The 12500-nt window shown below is 43.7% G+C and overlaps 1 protein-coding gene across 2 annotated transcripts in view; it reads right to left on the bottom strand.

Annotated features, from left to right (window-relative positions):
- Positions 1–12500, bottom strand: part of LOC121874083 (polypeptide N-acetylgalactosaminyltransferase 2-like) — a 131831-nt gene that overhangs the window by 19671 nt on the left and 99660 nt on the right. For both annotated transcript variants that reach the window (XM_042377992.1, XM_042377993.1), the window contains 2 exons: positions 11946–12044; positions 566–633 (listed from right to left, as the gene is read on the bottom strand). In XM_042377992.1, the coding sequence (XP_042233926.1) occupies positions 566–633; positions 11946–12044 (167 nt within the window). The remainder of the gene's footprint in view (positions 1–565; positions 634–11945; positions 12045–12500) is intronic.

Raw genomic sequence — 12500 nt, 5'->3', positions numbered from 1 at the left:
CATTAACCTCTGTTTCCTCCTACCTCCCTCCTTCTCTCCCATGTAAGACTCTCTCTCTCTCACTAAACCTTCATAAATCACCATCATAACCACAGCATTAACTACAGCATAAACTACAGCATTAACCACAGCATTAACCACAGCATTAACTACAGCATAAACTACAGCATTAACTACAGCATTAACCACAGCATTAACCACAGCATAAACTACAGCATTAACCACAGCATTAACCACAGCATTAACTACAGAATAAACTATAACATTAACTACAACATTAACTACAGTATAAAATATAATTACTACACCACGTCTACAAAACACACTGTAGTCTCACATCACCTAAATAAACCATGTAAATCCCGTCTTAACATAAATCCTGACATAAACATTACCATAAACATTACGTCTCATATATATACAGAATAATGTAAATAAAAACATTATGGAAACCTGATAATGAAGAATAATATATAAACATTACAGGGTTGTGTAATAATCAGTGAGAGAGAGAGAGGAGGAGGAGGAGGAGGAGGGAGGAGGAGGAGGAGGAGAAGATACTCACGGTTGTCGCTAAAGTCGTCCACCAGAATAATCTCCTTCACCAGGTGTTCAGGACTCCGGTTCAACACACTGTAGACAAACAAACAAACAATTCACAGTTAATTGATGTATATATACCCATCTACACTCAATACCTCTTATTTAACGGACTATATAGAGGAAAGTCCGTTATATCGAGGGTCCGTTAAATGTGAAACCCCCCATCTAATGAACTATATACAGGGTAGAGATGAAAATCCATTATATCGAGGGTCCGTTATATGTGAAACCTCCATCTAACGAACTACAGACAAGAAAATCCATTATATCGAGGTTCCGTTAAATACGAAACCCCCATCTAACGGATTAAATGCAGAGAAAAAATATCCCTAATATAGAGGTTTCATTGTATACTAACTTCACCCTAGACGTCCAATAACACCCCTACCCCCCCACAATCCACCTGGGCACAGTATATATACAAGAGGAAACTGGAGTAACCCGGAGATAAGCCTGGCGTTGTTTTGGTAAGGTTATACAATGGACAATAACCTTACACCCTTCTCACATTCGGCTCACACGAGAAACGAGCCCGGAACGCAATCATTGGGAGAGACAAAGGCGGGTTCAGTGTGTATAGTGGGGAAGATCGGCACCAATGTTGATACACAGTGTGAGGTAAACAAGCAATGATATAAGGCACTACAAGGTGGGTTTATTGTCTGTGGTATTTTATTTATTATTATTATTATTATTATTATTATTATTATTATTATTATTATTATTATTATTATTATTATTATTATTATTATTATTATTATTATTATTATTATTATTATTATTATTATTATTATTATTATTATTATTATTATTATTATTATTATTATTATTATTGTTATTGTTATTGTATTATTATTATTATTATTATTATTATTATTATTATTATTATTATTGTTATTATTATTGTTATTATTATTATTATTATTATTGTTGTTATTATTATTATTATTATTATTATTATTGTTATTATTATTATTATTATTATTATTATTATTATTATTATTGTTATTTATTATTATTATTGTTATTGTTATTATTATTATTATTATTATTATTATTATTATTATTATTATTGTTATTGTTATTATTATTAATTATTATTATTGTTATTATTATTATTATTGTTATTATTATTATTATTATTATTATTATTATTATTATTATTATTGTATTATTATTGGTGGTATTATTATTATTATTATTATTTATTATTATTATTGTTATTATTATTATTATTATTATTATTATTATTTATTATTATTATTATTATTATTATTATTATTATTATTATTATTATTATTATTATTATTATTGTTATTATTATTATTATTATTATTATTATTATTATTATTGTTATTATTATTATTATTGTTATTGTTATTATTATTATTATTATTATTATTATTAATATTGTTATTATTATTATCATTATTACTACAGTATCATGATCATTACACACAAAAAAATATCGAGGTACATAATAGACATGAAACAAATAAAAAAATACATTAACATGAAGTAATAATTAACAAGATATAAAAATAATAAACTGGTGAGACTAAACCAGCAGGAAGCGTGAGTGAGTGTTAGTCCGTGTTACTGATACACCACTTAGGGTAGGTGAGACGACACACACACACACACACATCTCATACACACACACACACACACACACACACACACACACACACACACACACACACATCTCATACACACACACATCTCATACACACACACACACACACACACACACACACACACACATCTCATACACACACACACACACACACATCTCATACACACATTATTTCGCCGACAGATGATGCATACATACACATACATACACACACTCACAGATGCATAAATACATATACACATATGCTCTCTTTCTTACACACTCTCTCTTTTCACACATATACTATCTCTCTCTCTCTCTCTCTCACATATAATCTCTCTCTCACACAGATACTCTCTCTCTCTCTCACATATAATCTCTCTCTCACACAGATACTCTCTCTCTCTCTTTCACACATGCTCCCTCGCACTCATACACACACTCACACATCAAGGTCGTCTTCTTTCTCGTATTTTCGTTCCCGGCAAAAACTGGGGCGAGGCTGTTGAAGGATTGCTCTTGTTTGTATGTCTGTCCGCCCGTCCATTTCTCCGTCCGTGCCTCACATAGATAGATAGATAGATAGATAGAAATGAAAAGCCTTCACTCTGGTCTTCACACCATTCAGAAGGTCTTAAAACATCCTCCCAGCAGAGAAGAATAACACACACACACACACATCTAAATACCTCCCCCTCCACACCTCCCCTCTTCCGTCCTTCCCTCCCCACACACATCTCCCCCCTCCACACATCCCCCCCACAACACATCCCCCTTCCTCCTCCTACACAGAAGCCAACTCACCACACGTCGACAAGCCATCACCCCCCGCCATAAAACCATTACACGGCCCCCTGCTTCCCTTCCTCCCTCCCCCCTTACTGCTTGCATTTCCCCACCACCACCACCATCACAACCTACACACACAGTCATGAACCAGACAGATTTAAACACACACACACACATTTTATTATTATTTACTACCACCTGCAATACTATCCCTCCCCCCCTCTCCTCCTCACATCAACAGAGAGTATATTACAAAGCCATCTCCAACGCCAATCACCACCACCACCACCACTATCGTCATCACCACCACCAACACGATCGTCATCATCACCACCACCACCACCACGATTACCACAACACCCACTCCACCACCACCACCATCTCACAACAACCCACAACCAATCACCACCCACCCCACCCCACCTGTCCACCAACACTACCACAACAACATCCGCTAACTACCCACATCACCACCACCACCTGCAGACGATTACCACCAAGACGTATTAACCCGAGGCAACACTGACGAGGGAGGGTTTGTGTACACTAGATAAGTGAGGCCCTTGGCTGATACCACTACTGCCAGCCACCACCCACCCACCCATCAGCCACTGCGGGAGGAGAGAGGTACTTTACTAAGGGCGTCACAGCATTGTTGCTCACTTCACTCCCCCGCCCAGGTATACGTGACCACCCATGAATACCTTCCCTTGTCAACCTGCGTCAGTTAGCTCTATGAATACTAACCTTTGACTATGAGTGACTTATGTTCATTCACTTAACCCTTTGAGTTTTCTGGGTCGAATCATTGTCCTGAAAGAGTTAAATCATCGTCTTCAAAGGGTTAAATCATCGTCTGCAAAGGGTTAAATCATCGTCTTCAAAGGGTTAAGTCACTTTATTACCTGAGTACAGTCCGTGACTCACCCAGTGTATTAATTAACTACAGTCTTCATGAATAGCTTTCCTTGTTAGGTTGCGTCAGCTGGCTCTATGAAATCTGTGATCCAACCCACGTCGACTCCTCTCCTGATAAACCTTTGAGGATTACCTGAAGATTAGACACCCTAACATTACCTGGGGTTAGGTTAGGTTAGGTTAGCGTTGGGTTTGACTAGATTAGTTTAGGTTAGGTTAGATTAGGTTAGGTTAGTTTGGGGTGCCTAATCTTCACGTGATCCGTCAAGAGCAAGAATGATCTATCCGCTTTGAGTGTCGCTGACGGTCACCAGGTGTTAACACACACACACACACACACACACACACACACACACACACACACACACACACACTGTTGAGAAAATGTACGAGCATCCATTGTTAGCGTTTACTTGCTGAACCACCGCGCTTGACTGATGGTTGGAAAACACACACACACACACACACACACACACACACACACACACACACACACTCACTAGAAATCATAAGTACGTTTCTATTCATTGCTGTCAGATGGTCTCCCTACAAGTATAACTCAGGCGGAAAGTATTTATGACAAGTCAACCTATTTTTCAAGGGATTCCAACACCCTTTATGTATCGTTTCCCTTTCATTTGTTTTGGTAACCTATACGTAAACTGTGACGTCATAGATTCCCCTTCATTTGTTTTGTTTTTATACGTGAACTGTGACGTCATAGATCCCCCTTCATTTGTTTTGTTTTTATATGTGAACTGTGACGTCATAGATCCCCCTTCATTTGTTTTGTTTTTATATGTGAACTGTGACGTCATAGATCCCCCTTCATTTGTTTTGTTTTTTTACGTGAACTGTGACGTCATAGATCCCCCTTCATTTGTTTTGTTAGTTTACGTGAACTGTGACGTCATCAGTCAACATCTATAGATAGTACCGACGAGGAAGAAGTCTTCGGATACTGGCTAGGTTAGATCAGGCTAGGTCAGGTCAGGTAAAGGTCAGGTCAGGTTAGGCCAGGTTAGATTAAGTTAGATAGGGTCAGGTAAGGTTAGAGTAGGTTCTAACCACCCTTGGCCCAAACATCCTCCAACACTCGGTATAAACACAAATTGAGATAACATAACGCTATCACACAGTACGGATATGACGTGACCAGCGAGCATAAGTCATTCCCTGGTTCATCAAGTAGGGACTGGATATTAAGAAGAGAGGGGCTGGATATCAGGAGAGGGGCTGGATATCAAGTAGGGACTGGATATTAAGAAGAGAGGGGCTGGATATCAAGGAGAGAGGGGCTGGATATCAAGGAGGGACTGGATATTAAGGAGAGAGGGGCTGGATATCAGGAGGACTGGATATCAAGGAGAGAGGGGTTGGATATCAAGGAGGGACTGGATATCAAGGAGAGGGTTGGATATCAAGAAGGGGCTGGATATCAAGGAGGGACTGGATATTAGGGAGAGAGGGCTGGCATCGACTGCAGGAGGGGGATGGGAGGGGTGGTCATCTACTTCCATGCTTAACACCTCTAATTTGCATACCAGGTGAACCAATTATTATATACCATACTGACCACTACTGCTACTACTACTACCACCGCCTCTATCCTTCCAAACCCACCACGGTCTAATACCCTCAGATCCCAGTCTCCCAACACCCTCCCACAACCCCCAACACCCTCCCACAACCCCCAACACCCTCCCACCCCAACACCTCCCATACACCACCCCACCCTACATCTCCACAATCCAATCCCTCCACCCCACACATATCTCCAACCACCTCTACTCCATTATCTTCACACCACACTACCCCCACAGCCTCCCACACACACACATCTCAACACCCCCACACATCCTCCCCACACACACTCTTCCCCCTCCCCACACACCCCTACCTCCCCCCTCCCCCACATACCCCTCCCCCCCTCCCCACACCCCTCCCTCCCCACACCTCCCCTCCACACATCTCTGTAAGTGTCAGTTTCTCACATTCCATTTTCCGCCATGACCACAGGATAAGTAGTAGGTTTACAGCTGTTGACGATTTGCATCACTGAAGACTTTGGGTTGGGTCAGGTTAGGACATCTCTCTCTCTTTTTCTCTCTCTCTCTCTCTCTCGGTAAGCCTTCACTGATGACCTGATCGTGTTGCAACTTAAGAGCGGGAAATAGTACGATGCAACATGACTATACACTGTAACTATACTATACCTGTAACTATACTACCTTCTGTACCTGAAACCGTAACATTAACCTTCCAGATACACCTTACAGTTCTCCCTACCCTTCTCTCCCCCTTCCTTCCACTCCTCCCTCTTCTCACTGCTGGGATCACAGGGCCCTCCTCAGCCCCAGGCCGTCACAAGGGGTGAGTCTGTGCTGGTGGAACAATACGACTTTATTTCTCATGTCTTTAGCATTCTGGTTGTGTATAACTACCTCTGGACCCCTCCTCCCCTCTCTCCTCCCCCCTCCCCCCTTATCTCCCCCATCTTCCCCTCTCTCCTCCTTCCTTCATTTCCCTTCTCTGCTCTCTCCTTGTCCTTTTCCTTCCTCTCTCTCCTTCGTCGTCTATCCTCCTTCCTTCTTTCCCTCCTCTGTCCTCACTTCCTCCTTTGTCCATCACCCTACCTCTCCCTCTCCTTTCCCATTCCTCTCCTTTCCCCTTCCTCCTCTCTCATTCCCCAATCCACAACTCCTACAATCACCTCCATCCCTTCCTCTCCTTCCTCTCTCTTCATTCCTTTCTCCCCACATTCATCCATTTTCTCTCATTCCCCTCTTCTTTACCTCCTCTCCCTCCCATTACCTCTCTTAGCCTCTCTTCCTCGACCTCACCTCTCCTCTCTTCCTTTACCTCCTCCTCTTACCCTTCCGCTCACTTTCTACTCCTCCTCTTCTCTCTATACCTCTTTTCTTTTCTCCTCTCTCTTCTTTTCCTCCTCTCACTTCCCCCCCTCTCTCTCTCTCCCTCCTTCCTCTGGACAATTCCCTTCCTTCTCCTCTTTCGTCATTATCACCTTCTTCTTCCTTCCCTTCGTCTCTGGAGGAGGAAGGGAAAACAGAAAGAAGACAAAATAGGTGGTGTGTGTGGGGGGCAGGGATTAGATGTGGGATGGGAGGCGTGGGAGGCGTGCGTGTAGGCGTGGGAGGAGAGACGTGGGGAGGGAGGCGTGGTAAGGGAAGCGTGGTGAAGGGAGGCGTCAGGAGGTGGGGGGAGGCGTGGGGTAGGGAAACGTGGGTGAGGAGGCGTGGGGAGGCGTGGGGGGGGGGGGGGAGGGGAGGAGGCGTGGGGGTGGAGGCGTGGGGAGGGAGGGTGGAGGTGGAGGCGTGGGGAGGGGGCGTGGGGAGTGGAGGCGTGGGGAGGAGGCGTGGGGAGTGGGGGTAGGTAGGCGTGGGTGGGATGCATGGGAGGGCGTGGGGAGGAGACCCGCTGTGCTTGCTTCTGGAATATTCATGCTGTGGCCATCATTACTGTCTGTCTGTTCTCTGTTATACATCCCCCTTTACCTCCCCTCCCATTACCATCAACCACCCTTACTTTACCTCCCTTCCCATTAACCATCCTACTTTACCTCCCCTCCCATTACCATTAACCGCCCTTACTTTACCTCCCCTCCCATTACCATCAACCATCCCTTCCTTTCCTCCCCTCCCATTACCATTAACCGCCCTTCTTTATCTCTCCTTCCATTATCCCTTACTTTACCTCCCCTCCCATTAGCATCAACCATCCCCCTTCCTCCCCCTCCCATCATCAACCATCCTTCTTTACCTCCCTCTTCCGCTTCCCCTCCCATTACCATCAACCATACTTTACCTCCTTCCTTACACCCTTTGCTTTACCTCCCCCTCCCATTACCATCAACCACCCTTACTTCCTCCTTCCATTAACCTTTGCTTTCCTCTTCCATCAACCACCTATTTTCTTACCATTAACCGCTCCTTTTTACCTCCCCTCTACCATCAACACCCTTTACTTCCTCCTTCCTAACCACCTTACTTTCTCTCCTCACTAATCACCCCCTATTAAGACCTCTACCATTAGAAATATAAGTGGTACCCCTATTATTACTACCCCCAATTAACCCCATTAACAAACAATGATAACTACCCATGGGCACAAAGTCACCCCATTAGCCATTAACAAAGGGTATAGGAATAATCACCCCCTAAGGAATGATACCACACACACACACACACACACACACACTTGAGCTATACCACGTTGTGAGCACCCATTAGCAGATCAGGAGAGTTCTAATGGACCCCTCTCTCTCTCTTTCTCTCTTTGTCTTTCTTTCTCATTATCTCTCCGTGGTTTATTTCCCTCTTTTGCATACTCTCTCTCTCTCTCTCTCTCTCTCTCTCTCTCTCTCTCGGCAGTGGAAGGGGAAGATTGAGAAAGAACTATCGGGGGAAGGGAAGAGGGAGGGAGATGGAGGTGGGGTCTCTAGGTGTTTTGAGGAAGATCTAAGGGAGGAAGATGACGTGAGGGAAGTTGAGAGAGGAGACAGAGGAAGGCCCTAAGGTGTGTGTGTGTGTGTGTGTGTGTGTGTGTGTGTGTGTGTGTGTGTGTGTGTATGTGAATGCGTGTAAATAAGTATGTGTGTGTGTATGTATGTATAAGTGTGTGTGTGAATTAGTCAGTGGTTAGGTTCTGGGCAGGGTGAAGCAAGTGTTTGATGTAAAGCAGCTCACTCGTTCCCTCTCACCCTCTCTCTTCCCTCACCCCTATCCTCCTCTCCTCTTTCCCTTTTCCTCTCTCCCCTTTCCCTTCACCTCTATTCCTACTATCTCATCCTCCCCTCTCCCTCTCTTCCTCCTCCTCTCTCTCTTTTTTCCCTTCCTCCTCCCCTCTCCCTCCTCCTCTCTCTCTCTTTCTTCCTTCCTCCTCCTCCTCTCTTCCTCCTCCTCTCTCTTTCTTCCGCTTCCTCCTCCCCCCTCCTCTCTCTTCCTCCTCGTTTCATTAACTCCATTTTATCACCCTTTTATTTTTATTTTTTCGTTCTATCTGTGTGTGTGTGTGTGTGTGTGTGTGTGTGTGTGTGTGTGTGTGTGTGTGTGTGTGTGTGTGTGTGTGTGTGTGTGTGTGTGTGTGTGTGTGTGTGTGTGTGTGTTTTATCTGTCTTAAGAGTTTGTTTTTCCGACTGGGTGTTTGGCTGAGTGTCTCTCTGTTTGCCTGTCTAAGTATCCGTCTGTCGTAATAATTTAGATAAGGTAATGTCTTAAGTCAACATTTGTCAGTTGATAACTTTCACTTCCAATATCCATTACTGTCAACAACTATTAGCTATACCTGTCTGTCTGTCTGTCTGTCTGTCTGTCTGTCTATCTGTCTGTCTGGGTGTGTGTCTCTGTGATGACGTAACGACCGCAGTGACGCAATAGATTGTTGATGGCTGACACAGATGTCGTGATGACCTGTTCTGAGAGAGAGAGAGAGAGAGAGAGAGAGAGAGAGAGAGAGAGAGAGAGAGAGAGGAGCAACCCTGAACCAAACCTAACCTAACCCAACCTCCCCTACCGGGTCCCAGCCGTGTAACATCTCGTCCTTCTCTCCTCCTCCTCCTGGCCCTTGACATTATTAGGGACCTGCCCCAGGACCCACCGTGAGGCTCCCAGGGACAGATAACCCTGAATGGAAACGAGGGTCCTGACACCTACAGACATAAACATTATTAATAGGAAATCGTAACGTGATACTACTACTACTACTACTACTACTACTACTACTACTACTACTACTACTTTTTTTTTTTTTTTAGAAGTGGCCTCCAGCCTCCCCCAATAGCCACACCTTCGCCGCCATTTATTTACCTTAATATTAAATATCCTAATACATAAGAAGCTATCCTATCTGTGTTAAATTAGTTGAGCCGCACATCTATGCGGCATTCAGTGACTGTAGCCTCATAGTCAATATCTGCAGCAGTTGTCGGAGTAGGGGCAGAAGCTCTCGTTCCCCTGAGGCAGAGCAAAGCCGACCGAAGGAGAGAGAAGGACAGTCGACATCACATCCAGGCTGTAACATAACTTCTGGGCTGCTGCTTCTGTTCGGAGATCAGCTCCGCGAGTCTGGCGTAGAAACATCTTGCACTTGGGCCCATCCCACCAGAGGTTGTGAACACTAGCGGAGTGAAGCTGCCTTGATCGACATTTTGAATTCTCTCCCCATATGCCCTTCTCTTGTCGTTCTCGTTCCTCCTATGTGCAGCATCGAGAGCTAGGTTACGGTGACAAGCGGCCATGGGATCAAAAATCCTGATGTCGAAGAAAGCTCGCTGTCCCCGCGTCCAGAATCCTCGAGCACTGACGTCCACACGGGCTTCGTTAGATGTGTTTGAAGTCCTGTGTTGGAAGATCTCGCCATCCAGTGGAAGGAGGGTCAGTTCTACCATGACGTCCCGGCAGATTTCCTTCAACATATTTGCTGTGAGATCCCTTACCTCGTCATGCCTCATGCATATGAAGCCCCCCTTCTTGCAGACCATGGCGTGATCGCCATCATAGGGAGAGCCACACACGCATTGGGAGGGCAAACCATCTACTGGCCAACCGTACCTTAAAGCAATGGCATCTGTAAATTCTTGTTTGTTAAGGCTGAAACCATTTGCCCTTATCGGTAACGTAGTTAACCAGTTCGAGGCGCCCACCTCCTGCGCTATAGCAACTTTTTTTGTTAAATTTTCTGGAACCAGCAGCAATAGTTGCTGCAACATGTCATTTTGGCAGTGCTGCCGATCTGTTGTAATGGACCTACGGATCTTATTAACTTCGCTGGTGTCCACTTCCCCTGTTGCATTCTGGGCTATTATGTGGTCAGTGAGGTGCTACTACTACTACTACTTCTACGAGCCTCCATATTTATGTTTAATACTATTACATACACAAACAAATATATATATATACACACACATACATACATACATACATTCAAACACACTCCCCCTCACACACAAACACCCAGACTGTATTGGCTTAGTCACACACACACACAGGAAACGATCATTGTCCAATATGATGTATGACTGGCAGCTTTACAACTTGCTAATACAACTTAAGACTCGAGTGATGTATGTGTGTGTAGGTGTGTGTGTATGTGTGTGTAGGTGTGTGTGTATGTGTGTAATAATAATGTATTTATTTTATGTATATCTTTATTTTGTTTGTGTGTGTATTTTTGTTTGAAGAATTGTATGTGTATTTGTTTGAGTGTTTGTTTGGGTAAGGTAGTGTGTGTGTGTGTGTGTGTGTGTGTGTGTGTGTGTGTGTGTGTGTGTGTGTGTGTGTGTGTGCGTTATTCTTTTGATCAATTCGCTATTAACCATCTTGCTGATCAACATTTTTATCTCACTGATGAGCTCTTTATCTTGTTGATCAACCCTTCAATCATCTAGTTGATCAGCATTTCATTACGCTGATCAACAGTTTGTTTCTTTGATCAGCATTTTCACGTATTGATCATTACTTTAATTATCTCGCTAATCAGAAGTTAATTTCATTGTTTAGAACTTTATTTCGTTGTTTAGAATTTTATTTCGTTAATCAGAACTTTATTTCGTTGTTTAGAATCTTATTTCGTTGTTTAGATTTTTATTTCGTTGATCAGAACTTTAATTAATCCCATTAACCGGAGTCCACGAGAGGGTGACGTCACAGACCATTAACCAATCACGTTCAGTCTTACACTAACGATGTTCTTTTGTTGATGTTAATTGAGGCCAGTGTGTAGGAGGAGGAGCCCAGGAAGAGGAGGAGACGAGGAGGAGGATAGAGAAGAAGAAGAGGAGGAGGATGAAGGAGGAGGAGGAGAAGGAGGATAATGAAGGCGAAGAAAAAGAGGAGGAGGGCGAATGATGATGATGATGAAGAAGAAGGTGAGGAGACGGAGAAGACGAAGGAGGAGGAGGAGACGAAAAAGACGAAGAAGGAGGATGAGGAGGCGGAAAAGAAGACGAAGAAGGAGGAGGAGAAGAATACGAAGGAGGAGGAGGAGGAGGAGGAAGACTCACCTGACGACGGTACGCAGAAGGGTGGACCGAGCCTCATTGTGGAAGGTGATGATGACTGATGTTTGGGGGAGGTCCGTCCGCCAGTCCTTCTTCCGGCATCTGTAAACACCAGACACCGATGTTAGTAACTGAGACTCACTAACTCACATAACATGAGCCTAACTTATCCCTAACCTAACCTGTAAACACCAGACACCGATGTTAGTAACTGAGACTCACTAACTCACATAACATGAGCCTAACTTATCCCTAACCTAACCTGTAAACACCAGACACCGATGTTAGTAACTGAGACTCACTAACTCACATAACATGAGCCTAACTTATCCCTAACCTAACCTGTAAACACCAGACACCGATGTTAGTAACTGAGACTCACTAACTCACATAACATGAGCCTAACTTATCCCTAACCTAACCTGTAAACACCAGACACCGATGTTAGTAACTGAGACTCACTAACTCACATAACATGAGCCTAACTTATCCCTAACCTAACCTGTAAACACCAGACACCGATGTTAGTAACTGAGACTCACTAACTCACATAACATG

This window comes from Homarus americanus, unplaced genomic scaffold (genome assembly GCF_018991925.1).
Source record: "Homarus americanus isolate GMGI-L3 unplaced genomic scaffold, GMGI_Hamer_2.0 scaffold28172, whole genome shotgun sequence".
NCBI classification, from domain to species: domain Eukaryota; kingdom Metazoa; phylum Arthropoda; class Malacostraca; order Decapoda; family Nephropidae; genus Homarus; species Homarus americanus.
The sequence above is the reverse complement of the archived record's forward strand: the minus strand, read 5'-3'. Positions and strand labels throughout refer to the sequence as shown.